The sequence below is a fragment of the Cyrtonyx montezumae genome, unplaced genomic scaffold (assembly GCF_038088225.1).
Source record: "Cyrtonyx montezumae isolate F1298 unplaced genomic scaffold, pur_monq_1.0 scaffold_3, whole genome shotgun sequence".
NCBI classification, from domain to species: Eukaryota; Metazoa; Chordata; class Aves; order Galliformes; family Odontophoridae; genus Cyrtonyx; species Cyrtonyx montezumae.
In genome coordinates this window covers 22,199,659-22,221,378 of record NW_027072034.1, presented here as the reverse complement: position 1 = coordinate 22,221,378, position 21,720 = coordinate 22,199,659, and the positions used below count along the sequence as shown (strand labels likewise).

General features: G+C 44.1%; 1 protein-coding gene across 1 annotated transcript in view; it reads right to left on the bottom strand.

Moving 5' to 3' along the window:
* Nucleotides 1-10,785, bottom strand: part of RAP2A (RAP2A, member of RAS oncogene family) — a 29,493-nt gene extending 18,708 nt beyond the window's left edge. Inside the window, exon 1 of the mRNA XM_065740837.1 lies at nt 10,406-10,785. Within this exon, the coding sequence (XP_065596909.1) occupies nt 10,406-10,719 (314 nt within the window). The 5' untranslated portion in view covers nt 10,720-10,785. The remainder of the gene's footprint in view (nt 1-10,405) is intronic.
* Between the last annotated feature and the right edge of the window lie 10,935 nt (nt 10,786-21,720).

Sequence of the window (21,720 nt, the reverse complement as noted above, 5' to 3'; positions counted from 1 at the left end):
GATTTTAGAGCATGCAGTCATGTCTACAATTTCTGCAGTATGGTCAAGGATCAAAGACCAGCAGGCTACCACTTATCTCCCACAGCCAACCTGTAACAACTACTGTAGAAGAAGGTGATACTGAAATAGTCTGCTAAGGGACCAGAGCTTTAATGTTAAGTAAGGCTGTAGATATCCAGGCTGGGGAAATACAGCAGAGATGGACATGAAGACTAACCTAACAGGTTTCCTCAAGTTTGGTACTTGACATTAAAAGCTGAGGCCTCTCAACAGGCTACCTCAGTATCACCCACTACCCAGTCTCTTCCTACAAAAGTCTGTGATTACCCAGACAAGATTTGAACAAGGACAGCCACACAAGTAGATTCAACTCCAAACATAATTTGATAATCAGCAGCGTAACCTATGCACAGAACTTGATTTTAGGGAAGGAAGACATCTGAACACTGTTAAATATAGTCTTGTGGAGGATGTAAAGCTTCAGTTTATCTGAGGGACTAACAACAAATCTCAGAAGAAACAGTTCCCAGAGGACAGAGAGAACAGCGTGAACATCATAATCAAGTCTCTGGTCTACTGACTATTCTGTACTGATAGAATTCATGCAAACAGCATTTAGGAATTACACTGCCCAGAATATAATGAATGAAACTGATCTGAAAAGTCATGAGACAGAGCAGGAGGCTCAGCCTGGAGAAGAGAAGGCTCTGGGGAGACATGACAGCAGTTTTGTGGTTTCTGAAGTGGGGCTATAAGAAAAGGACAGGCTCTTTAGCATGCTCTGTTGTGACAGCACAAGGTAAAATAGTCCCAAAGAAAAGAAGGGGAGATTTAGGATGTATATAATGAAAAAGTTTTCCTTCACAATAAGGGTGGTGAGGCACTGGAACAGGTTGTCCAGAGGGGTAGCAGATGCCCTGTCCCTGGAGACATTCAAGGTCAGGTTGGAAGGGACTTTGAGAAAACTGATTGGGCTGCTAGGTGTTCCTGTTCATTGCAGAAAGCTGGACTAGGTGGTCTTCAAAGGCTTCATCATAGAATCATATGAGTTGGAGGAAAAGAGAAAAGCATCCTGGTAGCAAACATTTTTAGGCCTGAACATGAAGTTGAAGTAGGGGAGTACACTGAGACTCCAGAAGGATTTAGGTATGCACATCTGAGAGACTGCTCCACAAGATTTCTGCTTACCCATTTCAGCTCATGCAAGCCCATAACTGCCTAAGATTTTGTCAAAGTGACCTAGCTGCTTGAAGGCTTACAGCTGGCAAGCCCCATGAGCCACACGCTGGAACCATAATGGTCACTTACCTGAGCTCTCCTGGGATCTATAGATCAGGACAGCAAGCAGCTCCATCCCTCAGGAGGCCTAATTCACTTAACACCACTCTGTGAACCTAGCAATGCAACAACACGGAAGTGCTCAGCAAAAACAACAGCAGATAACACTTCCACACAAAACCACAAAACCTCAGGAGCAGTAGGAAGCCATAGCAGTGCTGTTTCTCTCATCTCACAGCAGTGTAGTGGCTGCAGCACTGACGAAGGATAGGCACCTTCTTTAGTCTCATGAGCTTCTCACTTGCCTCTTCCAACAGAAAGTTACAAGCAAGGTTAAGAAAACACCCTGATCTTCCTGTTATTCAAATACGTGAAGGCAAACTCACAACTTCCAAGAGAACAACAGAAAAAGATAAGGTGTACAGTACAGACAGTAATCCAAAGAAAAATAGCAGGGACTGAAACAGATTTCCCAGTACTGTTTATTCACTTTATATTAAAATGTTGCTGGAAAAAAAACCCACAAAATCAATACCCTGAACACCAATCAAGTCACCAAAAAACTCCTCTCATCCAGGAACCACAGCATTTCAAGCAAAAGTCGGCTGTTGCTATGTGATGGTATACTACTCCCCATTTTCCTCCCATACTGTTAGAACTTCAGTGTTTTAATTGATGAGAGGTCCTCCCTCTGAGGAGGTGGCATTCTACCTAAGTAAGGAAATGAGTGCTTTCTGCAGTAAGACCACACACCTCCTTGTGCAGCCTGCTCCTAAAGAACTGACACACACAAGGACACCAAGCTCTTTTGCAATACATTTCTCATGTAAGTTCCTCTTTATTTCCCAATGAAAGGCCAGAAAAGGGAAGGCCAAAACTGGAGAAGATATAAAAACGTCCTCTTCAATGCACTACATGTTCAGAAAAATCAACATCAGGATTCACTGCACCCATTCAGTTTCGGACAGCCTCCTGCACATTCAGCACAATGATGAAACCACTCTCATCCTTGCCCCTAAACCCCTGCTGTATAGTGAGGAGGTCATCTACAGATGAAAGAGGTTAAAGTGGTACCACACCAATCCTCTCCCCAACCCCCTCAGCTTAACAACATGCCAGCTAAAGCAATGGAAGAATTCACTCCAAATCGCTGCTTGGATTTTGGTTGTGGATCGCAGCATTACCCCAGCAGAAAGTGACTCATACTCCCTTTCAGGCATTGTAGGGAGTAACCCGCATGTCAGCTACAAAGAATCTCACTGTTTCTGAGACTAGCAGAGCAGATGCCTTCCTCAAGCAGTGAGATGCAGAGCCTGGATTTGATCAGGCTCAGGAGCACTCGGACTACTTATTTTTTTTTCTGAGGCTATGAAAGGCATCTGAGAGAATGCTCCAGAAGAAACATTTCAAGGTGATCACCTTCAGCCCTCCAAATTCTTTTCAAAAAGAAACAACTCCTAAAGCTAAAAACAACAACCACCACCCCTCTTTCTGACTGGTTCGCATTGAAAGAAGAGCAAAATTTTGTACTGGGAGACTGAAATTACTACTAGGAAAACTAATGACATTAAGTCCTTTTGGCAACAGAAAAATAACATGCAGGCTGAAGACATACCTTCAAAAAAAAAAAAAAATTAAAACAACAGACCAGGAGAACCTCACAGTGTACAGATAAGGACTGCTGTCTTGGTAGCTCACAAGGCACACCAGCAGGAGTCCACATTATGTTCAAACGCCATAATACAGAGAGGGGGTGGGAGAAAAAAAAAGCAAGACAACTCCACATGTTCCCTCTCCTCCCACCCCCCATGCATAAGTTTTTAGGACAATGACATAAAGCAAAACCTTTTGGATTCATTGTTTTACTCTGACAAAACCTGTGAGCCTCTAAAACGTAACACTGAAAACATTGAAAGGAAATCTCAGACAGAAAGCAGTTCTTGAGGACAGACTTCGTTTATGCATTTCTAAGGGGATCTTATCAAGTTCATGTCTTATTTTTGAAAGAAAAAAAAGCTGACTGATTTTTTTTGCATATTTATAAAATGTTTCAAGTAAGACTTTGTGAAGCAGTTAAAAAGATGTTATAGCAATGTGAGAAACTGCAAGCAGATTCCATCAGAAGAAAGTAGGTTGATTAGTCTTGGCTTGTGCTTCTACCCTGTGAAAATACACTAGGAGTGAGAGGGTAAATGGCACCCACAGTCTCCTACCAAAATGCAAACCAACTTGTCACAGCGAGCTCATATGCAGCCCAGAGGTGATCTATGTGGCTATTTCTTGAAAGCACTGTTTCTTGCAGCTAATCTGGAAACTGGGACTGACGTTTTCTCCTTACAACATTCAGGGCACTTCAAGTTCAGTGCCCTCATCCAATTCAGTGGGATCCAATTCATTTCCAGCTCAAATTAAATTGCAGTTGAGTCAATACTCACATGGGAATCTCCAACACTATTAATCTTTGGTTAAGGTAGCTCCTTTTTAACTGGAACTATAATGGGAATTCAAGAAAAAAAAATACAACTCTTATTTTACAGAACCATTTCACCACAGACAACTTTACTAATTGATTCCCTTACTTTAAAACACTGATAGTGTTTGCCTCATTATCCAGATTTTTTGCATATGGTAGCAACTATATCTTAGAAGATGTTAAAGCTCTAACCACACAACTCAAGCAACGCTTCAAAAGAAGCTAGTCAACAAGAAATACAGTTTTCCTACTATTTGCCCTTCACCTGATGTTTCATCCAGCCTTCATCTAACCCAGGCAATTATGCAACACCAGCATCACACTTAAAGAGCACAGCACCAACTAATCAAGCCAGCTCCATGATATCAACACTAGGCAAGGATAACACGCTCCTATCACACCTTTAATTCTCTTGTCTAGACTAGGATTTAAGACAACACAGCTGCTGAAACAGCCCAGTGACAAAGAAAAGCACTGAAGCTGCAGCCACTGCTGTAACTGCACCTATGCTGTAGCCTGCCTTAGTGCGACAAAAAAGAGACTATGGGACACTAGTCCTACATTGGAAACTTTTGAGAAGGGAAAAAAGGAAAGGAGGAAGCTAATGATTAAGAGAACATGAAGAAGAAGATAGCTACAGTTCTTGCTGCCTTAATCACGTAAATCTTCATACAAGTCACTACATGCCAAGATAATTTAGCACTGCAGTCCCACTTGCTTCCCTATTCCCACTCAAAAAGTTATCATCACACCCCACCTACACAATTTACAAGGGGGTTAAAAAAAAAGAGAAAAGATGTTTGAACAACACTTGCAATATTTCTGAAATTTAATAACCAGTAACTGCAGATCTGCTCTTAGCTGCACAAGACATCTTAAACTGAGTTAAGAAGAAAATGAGAAAAAGAACGGATTTAACAATTCTGGGGCAGACACTTACTCAGACATTTCAAATGTTATTCATCTACAAGCTCTCAATTGTCACCGAAAACCTACTTTTCTAGTCTGAAGAGAATGCCTGCTAACAGAAGAGATTCAGCTGAACGAACTGGTATTCAGAATGTTTTATTTATGACCAAAACAACAAAATTTGTTTCTTCCACATAGTAGCCAACTGAAGAGCAGACAATCATGGTTATTTTGAAAGAAAAGATGCAAGTGACTGCCAACTGTGTTGGCTATATGAAAAACAGTACTTAGAGAATTATTGTTGTCTACATATCAAAGGCAAAACAGAAACTCTGGTAAGTAATGACTTTTTGATAGAATTTCCCAAGCATTCACTGCAAAATCTGTCAAAACAGCTTAATGAAAAGCAAGACAGAAGATATTCAGTCCCAAGCATTGATACTGTATCACTGCACTAAACTACGAAAGCCATTAAAGCCACTGTTGCACTCCATCTTACATAGTACTTTTACAACACAGACAGTCAAGAAACACCATAGGACAGGAGACAAATCTTGCCACATTCTGTTCTACCACTTGACCACTTTAGCTATCCATATGTATTCACACACTTTGACAGCCCCATAAGCTGCAGCAGCAATTAAGACCTGAAAAGAACAAATGATGCTAAGTGATAGAAGCATCCTTAAAAAAAAAATGTAAAAAGATAATATGTTGTAAATTAAACTAGCATCTTCTAAACTTAACACACATAGAAAAGGAGCTTGCCTACCTGGCATTCTCAGTGTAAGTCCAAAGGAACACATAAAAAGCAGGAGTGTAGAAGATTTGTTTTCAGTGCCCACATACACAAACTGTCACGTAATTTTACTTACAAAGGAAAATAAATCAATCTCAGAGAGATGACCTGAGGAAGGAGGAAGCAGTCAAAAATTAAAACAAGACGACTCCAGTTAAAGGCACTGACTCAATTTCTCATTGTTTCAACACAGTGACTCAAAGTATCATGGAAGCAAGTGGGAAAAAAAACAAACCAAGAAGACACTAAGTACGAAATTCAGCTTAAAAGCTTCCGCAGGAAAACTCTAATGGAAGTATGTTCCAAAGATGCATGAACACTTTAAATGCCTGACTTAAAGACTAAGTTAAGCAACTTTAAAATAATCTTCTATAGTCCAAAATTGTAAGCTGTTAGATGTTTTTTTTCAGAGGACTGTCTATGTATGAATTCCCCACTTGATTCAAGAAACCTGTAATTGTGTCTGACAGAATTATTTCATTAATTTCAACCTAAAACAAAGGCAGATTGGCTAAAAAAAGATCTAAATTCTGCATAGCAAGAAAGAAGTCTGGCAGTTATTTAACAAAAACACAAAGAAGAACTAAAAATTGGAGTTTAAGGCTTAACAAATTTTAGAGTGATGCCCTGTATCCTGTTTTGGGTACTCCTCCCATTGCAGACACCTTCTAGGGGATAGCGTGTTTATCAGTTCCTCAGTAAGAGGGAAGAAACCTGAACAAGGGAGGGATCTGATGCTACACAGAAGGCCAACCTGATACAACACCACTTGTGTTTACTTCTTTATATCTCTAGATAAAAGAAAATGCATATATTTTAAGTAACTCCGCATAATTTTCATTTGAGAAGCAGTCATGATGTTTCTTCAGAGAAAAAAAGAAAGGACTATATACTTAAAATACTTTAATGCAATGTCTGAAGCTCACATCGTGTCAGAATTCCATCCAGTATCCCGTGTTTTCTCAGAAATAGGTATACTCATTTAAAATCTATTAATCTGTTCTTGCAGTAAAGTGGTTTCACCTGAGAAGTGCATAAGTGGCTGGCAGCTTGGCCTGGCAGGCTGTGGAAGATGTGGGCCATGCTTATTACCTACCCTGCCTTTTCTACTCAAAGATGAGTAATCAATTCACTACACCAAGATCACTGTACAGGGAATAAAAAAAACCAAAAAACCAAAAACCCTTACTAGAAGGGCTTAAGGATTTCAGTCTCTTCTTATTTCTACCATCTCTGCATGGATAGCATCTGTGAAAAAAAAGTCTCTACATATTTGCTCTGGTCTTTTGCAAACAGTGCTTCAGAAACAGCATTCTCCAAGTCCAACTCACACCGGGTGTTTAACTATTTCTTCCTGGAAGACCAGAGCCTGTTTGCTGTCAAATGTGTTCTAGGACTGCATCTTGAACACTGGGCTAAATGGTTCCCAAAAATACAAAAAAAAAAAACAACTCTTTAATCAAAAAGAAATGAAAAATGCATAGAACTTCAGAACATCTGGAGTTGAACCAGATGGTTATTTCCAGAACCTGAGGTTGGACCAGAAGACCTCCAGAGGTCCCTTCCACTCTGGAATTCTGTGAATGCCAGTAAATTCAACCAGGTTTGAAGAGCACTAATTGAAATGAAGAGCTAAAGAACAAAATAAACTAATTAATCTCTTCAAAACTCTATCAATAGCCATTTTTATCATCATATTATCTAGTTTTAACAAGGATATGGACCCCAATGGCTAAATGATGTTTGAATAGAAAGCATTCAATTTTTATAGCATTTGGAAAACAATGTTTTTCAACTAGACATTTGAGCAACACGTAATTCCAAGTATAGTTTTTCAGACTTAATCACCATTAAGTCACTAAATACATCAATTATCATTGACTCAAGATGCTGATTTCACAATTAATAAATTTCAATAATTACTTCTCTCGTATGTTTTAAATTGCCACGCAGAATCTCTAGACCTGGAGGCAGATTTTCATCCTGATGATAAATGCTGCCACAAAGAACATTCAGTCTTGCGATATTTCTTCTTAATATACCTACGTTATTTAGTCTGCATTTTCAGTCAATCATCAAATTTCTGATCTTTGTTTCACAGAGGAAAAAAAAACATTAATTAAAATTCAATATTTACTTGTTTTCCCACTACTTGAAATAAAGCATTTCCCACTGCTAGAAGTATTATCTGGTAGATCCTCCAGTGAACACAGTGGTCTGTCTTCATAGCACTGGTCAGATATCTACAGAAGTTATATGACAAGGGAAGAACAGCAAACTAAGTTGGTAAGATTGTTATTTCTGTGCTTTAGTTTCTACTTGAACAGAAATAAGAACATTTTTCTATTTCATGGGGTTCTACTAAAAATGGACATACCGAGCTACCTCATGAAAAATATGCCGGGGTACTCTCCATCCTGCCAACACTACCATCTCTCAGCATTTAGAAGTACTTATCTGTAAGGATTGGAAGAGCGAAGGTTTAAGAGACAGACGTAGCACAAGTGGGATCCAGAAGCTGAAATCAGGTGCCTGAACACATGGGATTTGAACAACGCATTTCAAATAGGCATTCAATTGTGTTGCGAAGAGGAGTTTCCTTAATAAACTAAGCTTATTTATCTATCATCACCAGTGATGAATGCTTCAAACAAACACGGAAGTGCCCTAAAGTTCCCTAATCCAGACACTCACTCTGCACAACCCAAAGCCTCACACTGAGCCACCACATGTCCTTCACCCTTCTCTTACCATTACATTCCTCAACATGCAAAACCAGGCCACCAGTGTCTCACTCCCTCTTCCAACAGTTTCTTTCTCCTTGTGAACTCATGCTAACGCATATTTCTGGATAAGCATGGCTGGCTGGAAGCACTGCAAGAACAGCTCATGGCAGAGGTGACTGCTTTGTGCAACACGAGCTACAGCTAAGTCACTCCTTGGGTAGAAACTCCTGTAAGAAACAGCATCTGGAGGAGGAGGACTACCACCTATATGATTCTGTACCACCACAGTCCTTCATCCAACACTGGTGGCATATGCTTTGCTGTGGAAAACTCCATCCTACAGCACAGGGAGCAATTCTAATGTCTTCCCCTTCTTCTCATCTTACGGCTGCTCAGAATGGCTGGAGGTGTACCCATCTACAGAGACATCCTCCACTCTTCCTGTTAAAGCTGTGCACTACACCTGAAAGGGATCAAGGCTCCCACACTAAGCAGTACAAAAAGAAAGCTTTTGAAAACCAAAAGAAAACCAAAGACTTTTGGTTTTGCCATTAGGAGACTTCTCTAGAAACTGGGAGACCTGGATTTCAGTCTTGCTTAAGCCTAATTATGCATTTTTTTAATTTTAAAATAGCCATTCAGTAGAAACAATGCTAGCAATAGCTATCTTAACTGCTTCTAATGACTTGCTTGAGAGTTGGGTGAAGATCTACTTTTTCCTCTCCCTGTTGGCCCTGTAAAGACATCATCATTCATTTCTGTATGATAAATCAACTTCATCAGGTGGAATGAAGGACTTCCTCTGCTTACTTTGGTCTGGTATGTGGTTAGACCAGGGATGCAGAAAATTGAAGCCTGTACCTCAACTTGAAGGGGAAATTTCAACCTGGCTTTTCTACTTGTTGTGAGATCAACTATAGTTACTCTCTAGTTACATAAGAACATGAGGATTCCTTCATCGGAAAATAGTATCAGGGACAATGTCTAATGTGTAAAGATACCCACAGGCTATTAGACCTCACTGATGAAATCCAGAGATGGTTCCATATCAATATAACCAAACACTTGTGTTTTTTGGGTACTTGTCCTCCAGAATCCCCAGGTAAATAAGATTGATTACTTGTCCCTCAATATAGATGAAATAGCTCTTATTTATAATTTACAGCTGCAAAGAGGCACTTGCACAGATGCATATGTGTGAATATGCATTCTTCCAGTTCAGCTTGCAACCCTGCTACTAGCTAAACTGACAGTACGTTATGTCTTATATTGCCTGCTAGCTCCAGCACACTCCGAAACAAAACAACAAACCCACAAACACACCGGTACGTTGGCTAAAGAGCACCTGGTACATTTTCAATGTTAAAAAGTAAATTCGAAGATGTGGTTTCAGCAAGCAAACAGCATCGCCCTTTCAACTGCAACTCAGTCACAGACATCAAGACTGGCTACAAGCAGGCTTTCAGCTGCTTTTCGGTTACATTGCATACAGGAAACCTGGAATTAAAGCGTCGCTGGTATGTCTTTCATGAAGAGCCTCACTGAAAGCCAGAAGTTGAAGCCTTGCGGCGCAAGACACGACAGAAGAAGAACAAGAGCAGCATTCAGACCTACCCGAGCAGTGCTGAGTCAATGTAAGTATGGAAGTAGCAGTCACTTTCTATTCTGCTTCAGCATCTACAGATGTCAGCTCAGGTCTGAACGCAGCCGCCCCGCGAGGTACGGCTGCTCAGGCGCTGACTGAGCTCGCAGCACTGACTAAGCACGGGGAAACCAAAGGCAAACGAGCGAATAACGCCTACCTTCGCTACTTGCGGAAAAACCTCTTCTTCTATAACGTGCGCGTGCATGGCAAGGATCGCAAAGGTAAGGAAAATTAAGTTATTTCGAACTCGGGATAGAAAACACATCAGCCTCGACGCTCCCCCTACCCCCAACCACCACCCCCCTCACTATGAAAAAGTTAAGGCACGCATTAAGCAAGCGGAAAGTTGCAACCCTCCCGAAGGCCCGGGCCCTGCACGGCTCCACCGCGGCACGCACGGACGCGCGGTGCCAGCCCCGCACGGGCCGCGGTGCGGCCGAGGCACCGAACGGGAGCCCCGCACGCCGGCGCCCCATCCCCGCGGGCGGCGGCAGCTCCGAGGGCCGCGCCTGCGGGCGGCCCCATCCCCCCCCACCTCCCCGAGACCCCCGCCCGGCCCCGCGGGGACACGGCACCTCTTGACGCGGATGATCTGGTCGCGCATGGGGCGGATGTCCTGGAAGCTCTGCTGGTTGACCAGGCTGTAGACCAGGATGAAGCCCTGCCCGTTCTTGATGTAGAGGTCCCGCATGGAGGCGAACTGCTCGGTGCCCGCCGTGTCCAGGATCTCCAGCACGGAAGGCGACGCGTCCACCTCGATCTCTTTGCGGTAGAAGTCCTCGATGGTGGGGTCGTACTTCTCGATGAACGTGCCGGTCACGAACTGCACCGTGAGCGCCGACTTCCCCACCCCGCCCGAGCCCAGCACCACCACCTTGTACTCGCGCATCCTCCCGCCGAGGAGAAGGCGCGAGGCGCGGACCGCCCGCCGCCGCCCGACCCGCACCTGCCGCCGCCGGCCACCTCCTCACCCCCCCGCCATCGGCCGCCCCCGCCCGCTCCGCGCCGCTCCCGCCGGGTGCTGCCGGCCGCGGGGCCGCGCTCCCGGGCTGCGGCGCGGCTGAGGTGGGGCGCCCGCCCCGCCCCCTCCTTCCCCGGTCGCCACGGCAACAGCCAACCGGGCGGCGGCTGGAAGAAAGAGCGGGGAGGAGGGCGTCACGCGGCGCGCCCCACCGCCTCCCCCGCCCGGGGGCGCCGGCCAATGGGCGAGCGCGGCGGCAGCACGTGACGCCGAGGAGCGGCGGCGAATCGGCGGCCGGCGGTTTCCTCCCGGCCCTCGCCCTGCGCTGTCGCCTTGGAGACAGCGGCCCCGCCCACGCCCCCCGAGCCGCTCCGCGGGCCTGCTCCGCGACACGCGCTTCCCACGGGGCCAATCGGCGACCGCGCCGCCGTCACGCGGCGGGAGAGATGAGCCAATGGGAGCGCGGGATGGAGGATTGTGGGGCGGGGTCGGCGCGCGGCCGGAAGCGTGTGTGGAGAGTGGCGGCGGCTCCCGGCTCGGCTGCGCTCTGGTCTCTGCACTGTGATATTCTTAGAGCTTTTCCTTTTGTTTTCTTAATCACCGCTCGTTTCGATCGGATACAGAGAGGAGGGGCTTGGTTCCCATTAGCCCCGTGGGGCTCTGCCGCTCTGAAAACGGTCAGAACAGGGCTGTTCTGGGGCTGCGCTTCTCGTCGAGCTCTTCCTTCAACGCTGTGGCGTTTGCTTCTTTTCCTCTCGGATCTGCAGAGCTTCAAAACGAACTTACTTTACAGCAAGCCCACGGATTCAGCCTGCCTAGAAGAAAGAAGACTATTCTCTGGCTTCTGGCAGCGCCCGTGTGTAAAACCACCGGGGCAAAACCCCAACCGCACACATCTGTGTGGTGTAAATAGGTTCGGTAGCAAAAGTGCGAAGGATTTATACAGTGCTCTCAGGAGGCGTTTGTAAATGGCGCTGAACCCGGTCAGAAATTAGTAACGTTTTCAGTGGATTATCCCATTTCTATTAGTGGCTCCAGGTAATAAAACAGCCCACACAAGAGCATGTAGTGGCAGGAAATGCAAGGTACTGCGTGTATGGGGTAATGAGTATCTGCGCTGTAAATCAAGGAGCTCTCTGACAGAGGACTGGGAAGACACCCAGCTTTATTAGTCAATGGTGAAAGGAAGCTAACACTTTAAAATGCAGTTGCAAAAAAAAAAAAACAAAACACAATTGTAAGTGGTGTGCATAAGGTCGGGCCTCTGAGTTGCTAGTGAGACATTACTGTGACCTGGACTGATGAATCGTGTCCAGGAAAAAGAACCTGTAGAGAAATACACCCAGGAGGGTTACTGAAGCAGAGCAAAGCTTATCTACAAGAACACACTTGGAATATTTGTCTGGCTAACGCAGCAAAAGCAAGTGTGGAGGAGGGGTACAGCTGCTGGTAGCAAATAAGCGAGGGTGCAATCAAGGAGTGGCAATTTAAGGTAATGAACAAGGTTGATAGAACAGTGTGGATCTTAATTGTAAATCTATGTGAAAAACAAAGAGGGATCACTGCTCTGGAGGTTTGGCCTTCCATTCAGAACAGTAAGAGATGAACGTATCAAGAGATGAACATATCTAACAGGCTTTATAATGTGTTTCAGTATATGAAGATGATGTGCCACCATACAAATAAAGTTTACATATCTGTGTAGAAGAAGGAGATTTGGGCCTCCCTTCTTACACGTTACTTAGACTAGAGCACTTTCCTAGAATCATAGAATGGCCTGGGTTGTAAAGGACCACAAAGATCATGTGGTTTCAACCCCCCTGCTGTGGGCAGGGTCGCCAACCACTAGAGCAGGCTGCCCAGAGCCACATCCAGCCTGGCCTTGAATGTCTCCAGGGATGGGGCATCCACAACCTCTATAGGCAACCTGTTCCAATGTGTCACCACCCTCTAAATGAAAAACCTCCTCCTAACATCTATCTTAAATCTCCTCTGTCTTAATTTAAAACCATCCCCTCTTGTCCTATCACTATCAACCTGTGTAAACAGTCATTCTGCCTCCTGTTTATACACTCCCTTCAAGTACTGGAAGGCCACAATGAGGTCTCCCCAGAGCCTTCTCTTCTCCAAGATAATTTTCTTGGTGTTTGCTGTTTAATGGTGAGGATGATGGTCGGAATGAAGGTGCTACAGGAGTGCTCACACTGAACAGATTGATGCCAGCTGGTCAGTCTGGAGATGGTTGTGTTTCATAGGCAGTGAGGCATTTTGTCATTTAATAATAGGGGGATGATGTGTGCAGGGACAAAAGAAACACAAAAGTGAGATGCACGGGGACAGCTTTTGTGGCTTGGAATATGGTAAAGGAAGAGCAGAATGGTGAGTGGGAGGAAGTGCTGGACACCCAGAACAGATGACTGTTCCTGAGGATCTCTCACTTCACTGATGAGGCTAAAAACCTTACCATTGCCCTAGTTTTCTAGCCTTCACCCTTGGTTGGTTCTGATTCACCTGCAGAAGATGACAACGTGGAAGATTCAGTTGGTAAGTGCAGGAATTTCTATGCTAAAAACAAATGCAGATACCAGTTATGTGTAGTTATTTTCAATGAATTTGAGAACATGGGGCTGCTTTGGGGCTGCTTTGATACTGCCAGTTCTTTTACCCACATTACTTATACTTGCACTATTCTCTACCAGATAGTTGGGAGGAAAAAGAAAAAAGTACATTTCAAGGGAAGAGAAACTTCCTGCCACCAAAGATTGAGCTAGACAAGGCTTGTCCGGGCAGACATCTCCATCCACATCTGAGGAGCAGACAGGATGTCTCCTTTCTCAGCACGACCTCCTTTGCAGCTTCTCAAAGCTGTCTCAGGAGTTATCCAGTCCCTCTCTGCTGTGTGGATGGAATTTCGCTGCCTTCACAGAGTTTAGAAACTTTAGGTTTCAGGCATTCTTATTGCTCACTTCTCGAGTCTTTTATATCGAGCTATCATATTTCAGACTTCAGCAGCCTGTGGTTAACCACACTGTCTTAGGATAGGCTGGAGTTTCTCTATAAATATTTTTATGCAGAAAACAACATACTGTTGCATAAGTTTTGTGCTAGCTGCTGTAGCCTCTGACTGCCTGTTGGTGCACAAGAGATGGACAGAGCCATTTTTCCTTTGTTGCAGGGTAGTAGAACAACAGTGACTTCCTGTTCTTGCTTACTGCCATGTTTTTGCATCGGAGCTGGCAATGCTGTCATCTCATGGATTGCACCTAGCCGTGCATAATTTCAGTATTTTAGGAAGCATAGCCAGCATTGCCTGTTATGGATTGAGATCATATTTAGTTTTTCATGTAATATCTTGCTATGTTAATTGTCTGATTAGAACTGTCCAAACAGCTATTACCAAACTCATGATACAACTAACTACAGCGAAAGTGGCTGATCTTTCTTATCTGTAGCATTTCTAGGTGATCCTAGAGACTGTTAATTTCCCTTTCAACCCTACAGTGAGACTATTCCTTTTTTTACCAATGACAAAATTGTAGGTGTTAGACATCTTAATGATTATAGCAGCATTTCAGATGAGAGCAGGAGCTGCACTGGGACACTCATGAAGGGACAGAACGCTGGACCTGAGCTTGGTGGAGGTTGGTGACAGACCTAGGAGCACTGGAGCCAGAATGGTAAAGAGCCAGGAGGGCACAGGGTAGGATCTGACATGCTGCTGGAAGATTGTGAGATGGAGCTATGCTGCTTGTAGGCCAGTTGGAGTTTGCTGGGCTTTTTCTGTTTGTTTTTCCAATCAAAGTGTTTGAGTTTTAGGGTCGTAGTGCTTGTGTTTCGTAGTAGTAGAGCCCAAGTCTCATGAGGAGTGGCTGAGGGAATTGGGATTGTTCAGTCTGGAGAAGAGAAGGCTCAGGGGGGACCTTGTTGCTCTCCAACTACCTGAAAGAGGGTAGTGGTGAGGTGGAGGGTTGGTTTCTTCTTCCAAGTATCTAGTGATAGGATGAGAGGGAATGGCAGGCAAGCATGCTGGTAAGGGAGATCCTAATCCATCAGATAAGATGTGCTGGCAGCTTTTTTTCCCACATGTTATACTGTGCATAGTCTTCATTTAAGCATCTTTGGAATCAGGGAACCAAAACTTGAACAGGTGCCTGGAGTGCTGTGCATGGGGTGTGAACAGACCCTGCCTGCTTGCCTGGTCTCCCCACTCCTCCCAAATTCACCCTGCATCTCTGCTACATCACTGTTGCAGCCTGCCTGGCTCTGCTGTGGGACACTGCAGCCCCATAAAGCCATAGAAAGCTAATCCAGACTAGAAAAGCAAATTGTGAGATAGTTGCTAGCTGTCAGACAGGACAGAGGAACAGAGTTAACTCCATCCACAACTCGAAATGGTTTAAATGTCACACCCATTGCTTCCCACAAGATGGTCTTTGTCTTGAGAAGTAAAGCAAACTAGATTACATTCTGGCAGAACTGGATTGAAGTAATGTGTTTTACTGTACAACTAGAGGGGACAACAAGTGTGAACGCAATTAACTGTGGCTCTGCCAGCAGACACTCATTAAGTTAATGTAGATGTCACTGCCAATTGTGTGCTCCCAGCCCCAGGGATTTTACTTTATTTTTGTTGTCAATTTGAAAGACACGGAGACAACAGAAATAGGCATACCAAAGTCTCCTCTCAGCCATCATTTAATTTTCTAATCAGAGAGGAGCATTCACGCTTCAGTCCTGTGGGTTTGTTTCAGAGGATGACCAGTCTGGTAGCAGTGCACACAGGGACAGATTTCTGTTGTTACCATCTTATTAATGCTCATTCCTGATACTGCAGATTAACTGCTCAGAGGGAGGGGATCGCTCACCGAGGGATGGGGCTGATGATTTTTAACTGCTTTGTGATGCTATGTATCCGTCCCTGTCACGTAATGGGGTCGCTGTGTTTAATTGACGAGGGTGGTTAAATTTAAAAAAGAATAATTGCTCCTGGCCCGTTTTCATTAGGAGTGAAAATTTGATCGAACCATTCCCAAAGCACTGAGAAATCTAAGTGAAAATGTTCCAGCTTGGCTTGTGACCTGATTCCTATTGTTTTTAGCAGAGTTTTGCTGGACTTCTGCTGATGTGTTATGCATTTTACAGCAAAGATTTCTTTTCCTTACCATAAAAGCAAACAAGAAACCTCGGTGATGTTATTAATGTCAATGAAAAGCTTCCACTATGAGTCTTAAGTTTTGTAAGAAATACTCATCTGCCAATAAAGTTGAGCTAAATAGCTGTCATCCATATGTAGGTTCAAAACAAGGGAGACAGCTTCAGGATATATATTTAAAGAAAATCCACAGTGAAATAAACTAAATACAGCTAATTTATTATTCCATTTGACTCTCTCTCTCTCCTTATGATGTTTAAAAATAATTTCATCGCAAGATTTAAGAGAAAGTGGAAATAATGATGGTCTGTTTTTATTAAGGCACAAAACTCTTGGAATGTCTATTGCATGCTGAGTGGGCATTGCTGTCTGAGTCAGACTCAAAAGGAAATGTTTAATCCCCCACTTTAATATCAAGAATATAAGCATCAGGGCCTTGTGTTTCGCAGGCATTCGATTTTTGTACGTGTCAATAAAAGATCGATATTACAGTTACAGCACTATTTTCTTTTTATATGCTTATTTTGAGCAAAACGTTCAGAACTCAATCTTTAAGATGCTTTAATTGCTGTGAGTTACTCTGTAAATTAAAATAAGCTTTCCAATCCAATGTTTTTGTATGCATTTCTTAAATACGCATTTTCTTAAATTACCTCAGATGTGATCAAATCTTAGCTGAGATCACTTTGTACATGTGCTAAAACTGATTTTGTACCTTTGGTGCATTTTTCAGTAGATGTGTTTGTTCTGGATGTTCGGAACTGTGTCTCCTGTTCTGGGCAAGAGAGCGGGTCGCTCTGTGCAGTACCCAGAGCAAATGGCATATGACCCCTCGGAGGTCCCTGAAGAGGGGAAGATTTATGGGGAGTCCAACGTGGGTATCATCTTTTGGCCAAGGGGAATGAGGCTGGGTCTTTCCTAAAAAGACTCAGCAGCCAGCGTGTCTGCAGTTGCTGACTTCCTCTTTGTACTCAAGCAGATGGACACATGTGCCCAGAACATGCGTCACCCGCCCTCCCTCATGTCATACCTATGTTCCCAGTCGTGAGTTGGAAGGGACCGGTAAGGATTGTGGAGTCCAACTCCCAGCTCCACACAGCACTACTCAAAATCCAAACCCAGTGTCTGAGAGCATTGTCCAAATGCCTCATGAGCTCCAGCACTCGGGGCTGTGCCCAGTGCCCTGTGCAGCCCATTCCATGCCCACCACCATCAGGTGCAGCACTGTCCCTAACCCCCAGCTGCCCTTCCCCTGACAGCTCCATGCCGTTCCCTCGGGCCCTGTCGCAGTCACACAGAGCAGAGCTCAGCCTCTCAGATCTGCCTCCCTTCATGTAAGTAAGAAGTAGCTTGGGATGTGATATGAGGAGGTAGTTGTCACCTGTAAAGCAACTTGGCTCTTTCTAGCTGAAGGTCTTCAGGAGTTCTTGCCTTGGGAGATTGTTGAGCCAAACCTCTGGTTAGTGAAGTAGGAAGTTCTAATTTAGTGCTCTGAAATCAGGAATTTTAGTTATGATCTCGATCAACATAGGAATTACTTCAAAGCTAAGCATTAATAGCCCCCAAATCATTAGGATTTGGATGTTTTTTAATGCTGACTGTTGGATTTGCCTTTTAATCTTTAGATATCATTGCTTCATTACTTCCTCATACAGTGGGGGGTGGACACTCCTCCCAGATAACTACCAATGGGACCAGAGGTAACAGCCTCAAATTGCACCAGGAGAGGTTCTCTCTGTGGATGTTAGGGCAAATTTCTTCTCTGAAAGAACAGCAAAGCTTTGAGAGGAAATGTTTGAGTTACCATCTCTGAAGGTGCTCAAGAAGTGTGTAGATGTGGCACCGAGGGGCATAGGTCAATGGGCGTGATGGATTGGCAAGAGGACTTGATGATCTTTGAGGTCTTCTCCAGCCTTGACAATTCTATGATTCTGATGTATTTTTTTTAAACAGGAGCCATGCTCTTTATTCAATTGTTGTTTCTTTAAGAGGACTTCGTATCGTAAGTGTAAAATCAGAAGTTGTGGCAACAGGGACTACGAACGGGGTAAAAATAGCTCAGTAACCAATCTGACTGTGGTGAGTTTCTTACAGAGGAAAAACACAAAGGAAGTGGGTTTGCGAGGTGTTCAAAGTCCACATCCTCTTCTGAAAACCATCAGTGCTGTGCAAGAATGCAACCCTGTGACTACTGCTTTCTAGCAAATTGTCAGAGCTGTGATACACTGGGAGGATGATCCTGCAGGCAGGAGATATTCGTAGGCTGCTTTAACAAAGAATCACAGTTTGTTTCCTTGAAGAAAACAGTGTAAAAAATTAGCTTCGGCATCTGCCTGAGAGACATCTGCACAACCAGTTCTGAAAGACCTCAAGTGGTCCCATGGCAGCCCGAAGTGTGTTGGTAGTTTAAGTTTCAGTTTGAATCTCATTTTGTGTATTTGAAACCTGTTGCACCTCATCCAATGTATTCAGCACCCCTTGTCAGCAGACTTTCATGCACTCAATCTCATTTTTCCCTTGGTCTTCTCCGGGATCTCTGACCAAATTTACATCTTCCCTGGAATATTCCTTACTAAAGCATCTCTTTTCTGAAGCACAGCATCCCAAACTGGACATGCTATAGAAGCCAGTGCAGAGCTGGGCAGTAAGAACTCAGCTGCCAGGGAGGATGGGATGTTTGTACCTACCAGTGTAACCTAGAGCTTTTCTTCTTGGCAGAACCATGGCCGAGTTGATTGGTGCTAAGCTTGTGATCTGTAGTTAGCCTCTCTCATCCACCTCTTTCATGAAAATGATTTGCTCAGCTAAGGATAACTCACCCCAGTTTTGGGAAACTGATTGTTCATATCTCAGGGCAGTAGCTTGCACTTGTCTTCGCTGAACGGCGTCACAGATCTCATGCTATTTTTCTGTGCTCTGTCAGGTTCTCATTCTGTCTTCCAACAGACTTGCAGCCCCTTCTCAGCTTTGTAGCATCCTCAAATCTAATATGCACCAATAACTGATTAGTTGCTGGACAATGCCCTAATAAAATAAGCATTCATTATGCATGATTATGCTCTTATTGCATAAGAAACAGTCAGCCCTTAATGGGGTCTGGGAGAGGTGAAGCCAGACTCCACCCCTTCCGGTCACACAGGTACATTGCCTTCACCTGTGCTCCTGTGGCTGACTCAGTGCTCGCCTCAGGTGATCAATCAGTGGTCCAGGCCGTGATTCAACAGTTCCCATACACCCACTTAACTTAGAATGGTAATTAGCACATAATTGGCAGTGCCTCATCTGATTCTCTAGGTAGTGCTTGCTTTTTTCCCTGAGAAGCTCCCATCTGCAGACACTCGCTGCCTTTAGATACGGCTGCACTGCATTGATCATTCCCCCATTGATGAAATTATAGCTCGGGTAAAACTTGTGATGGCTCAGCTCTTCCATGGGCTGAGACACAATTCACCTCAGTGGCCATATCTCATGCCAGGCAGCTGTTGTCGAGATCTAATTGTTTAATAAAAAAGCCTAATGAATAATACACATGGCCATATAACTTTATTGCGCTTACTCTTGCTTCCTAAAATGTGCATTGCTGTGTCGTCAAGTGTACTCCTACAGCAAAGCTACCAAGTGCTTAGAAATCAAGCACAGGCATTTATGTAAGGTAAAAAAAGAGTTTTAATTGGACATTCTCGCTAGTTTCAGCTGGGAAAGCATTGTATAGTACACAGGGGGTTGATAACCTCAGAGGGCACGTAAATATCAGAAGGGAATTGCACAAAGTGGTGGTCCAGGAAGACGTTGCCATGCATGTAGCTTGCACCAGATGGGAGCTATGCAGTAAATCAATACCATATTGAACAGGGAAATCACACTGAGCATGGGCTAAGAGCCATTTTATCTTGTGCAACCTCAATGGGCATCTGCTGAAGCACCATCTCAGTGGTGGCTTGCGGCCTTCAGTGCGTAAGCCAGGTGAAGGTGGCTGGTGAACCCCAACTCATCCATGTGTTTGAAAGATGTGATCCATGCCAATAAACACATCTGTGTTGTGTTTTAAAAAGCAATAACTCAATCTGCAAATATTACTTAAGTACCTGCGTGTGCATGTACGTGCGAGTGTACTTTCTCTTTGTGTCCCCACGTGCTGAAACCCCTCTGACTTTTATCTGAACGTGCTTGTGATCAGGAGTTGTTGAGAGAGCAGCCTATTTGTGCCTGTTGGAGCAGGAAATATTACAGTCTCACCTTCTAAATCAGCCTCTGCACAGATGACAGTGACGATAGTCAACACCTCCCCACATCTATTTAGAAAGACAAGACGAAGCAGCATGTTTTGGTTAAACCAGGCTATTTACAACTCTCTTTACACTTCCTTATTTCTTTTATTTCCATATTTCAGCTAGTGCCTGGGGAATGGACTGTCTCTGAGCCTGATAAATAGTTATATAGTGCAATTTGATTAGAAGATGAAACGCCTATTTAAAAACACATAAAGGAAATTAAAGAGCAGGAGCAATCTGAGCTGCAGTATATTCCACGGCCTTGAAAACCTTTAGCTGCAGTCTCTGCTGCTATAAATTGGCATCAGCTCCAGTATCTTAAAGCCGCAGTGGTTTGTGTGACCCGAGGAGGTGACCTCTGAAACTGCTGTACAAATATCAGAGCTTTCAACCTGTCAAGGTCAAAATAAATAATGTTTTTGGTCCAGTCCTGGCTACACGCATCTGTGTTGCTCCTTGATTTAAGCAGTGCTCTACAAAGCAGCTGAGGGGAGCACATGGCCTACATGTTGGGACACATTTCTGTCTCTGAGAAGACTAAATCCAGGTGCTACAGAAGCCAGATCTTATCAGAGCATTTTTCTTTATCAGTTTTGTGGCAAATTGGCTCAAGTGTGCAGGCTCCTGGAGCATGAAGCCACATCCAGCTGTGCCTTAGAATGAAGCTAAGATACAAAAGATCGACAGCTGTTTCTCTCTGCAAATATTCATGAAGTAATAGGTAGGTCGCTCTGAAAGTAACGCTTCCTATTTCTTTCTATGGAAACTACAGCAGATACAAAGAGCACAATAACACTCTTTGACAGAGCAAATTTTCAGCTACAAAACACTACTTTTTGACACAGTCACCACCATTAGCTAAGCATGCCATGCTTGTAAAAATCTGCAGTGGTGGAAGTGACCCACTGTCGCTGTCCCCGATGCTGAAATGCACATCCCACTGCATCACTTTGCTCACAAACTGCTTGGTCTTGGAAGCATTCAGCAAGCTGAGTGAATGTCAGTGGGTGATCTTTTCTTCTGCATGGAGGAATTCAATGGCACACCTTTGCTTCAGATGCACTTCCATGTCAGATGCCATTTTCTAAGACAGCCCCTCTGCTGCCATCTGTTGCACAGCAACAACATGTAATGGGATACTGGTGGGAAGTGGCATGGCAACCTGTACTGCCATACCACCACCATCCGTCTCCGATGTCATAAGCCAACATAATAAAACAGGAGGCACTACTTTCAGGGCAGCTCTTGGAACAATAAAGCGAAGTAAAATAGAATGCTATTTATAAAAGTAAGGATTCAATTGGCTACGAAATGATGGTTGATTTGGGGCACTTTGAGTGACTAATGTTTGATTCTGACAGAGTCATTTTCTGAGAGGAGAAGCAAGCAAGCTGTGCTCTGAGGAAAGAGTTCTGGATTTGTATAAAGAGGTACTGCTGAGTAGCACTGCCGGCGTCCTTTATTTAAATAGGAATAATTGTATTGCACGGGAAACTTGGACTTGAA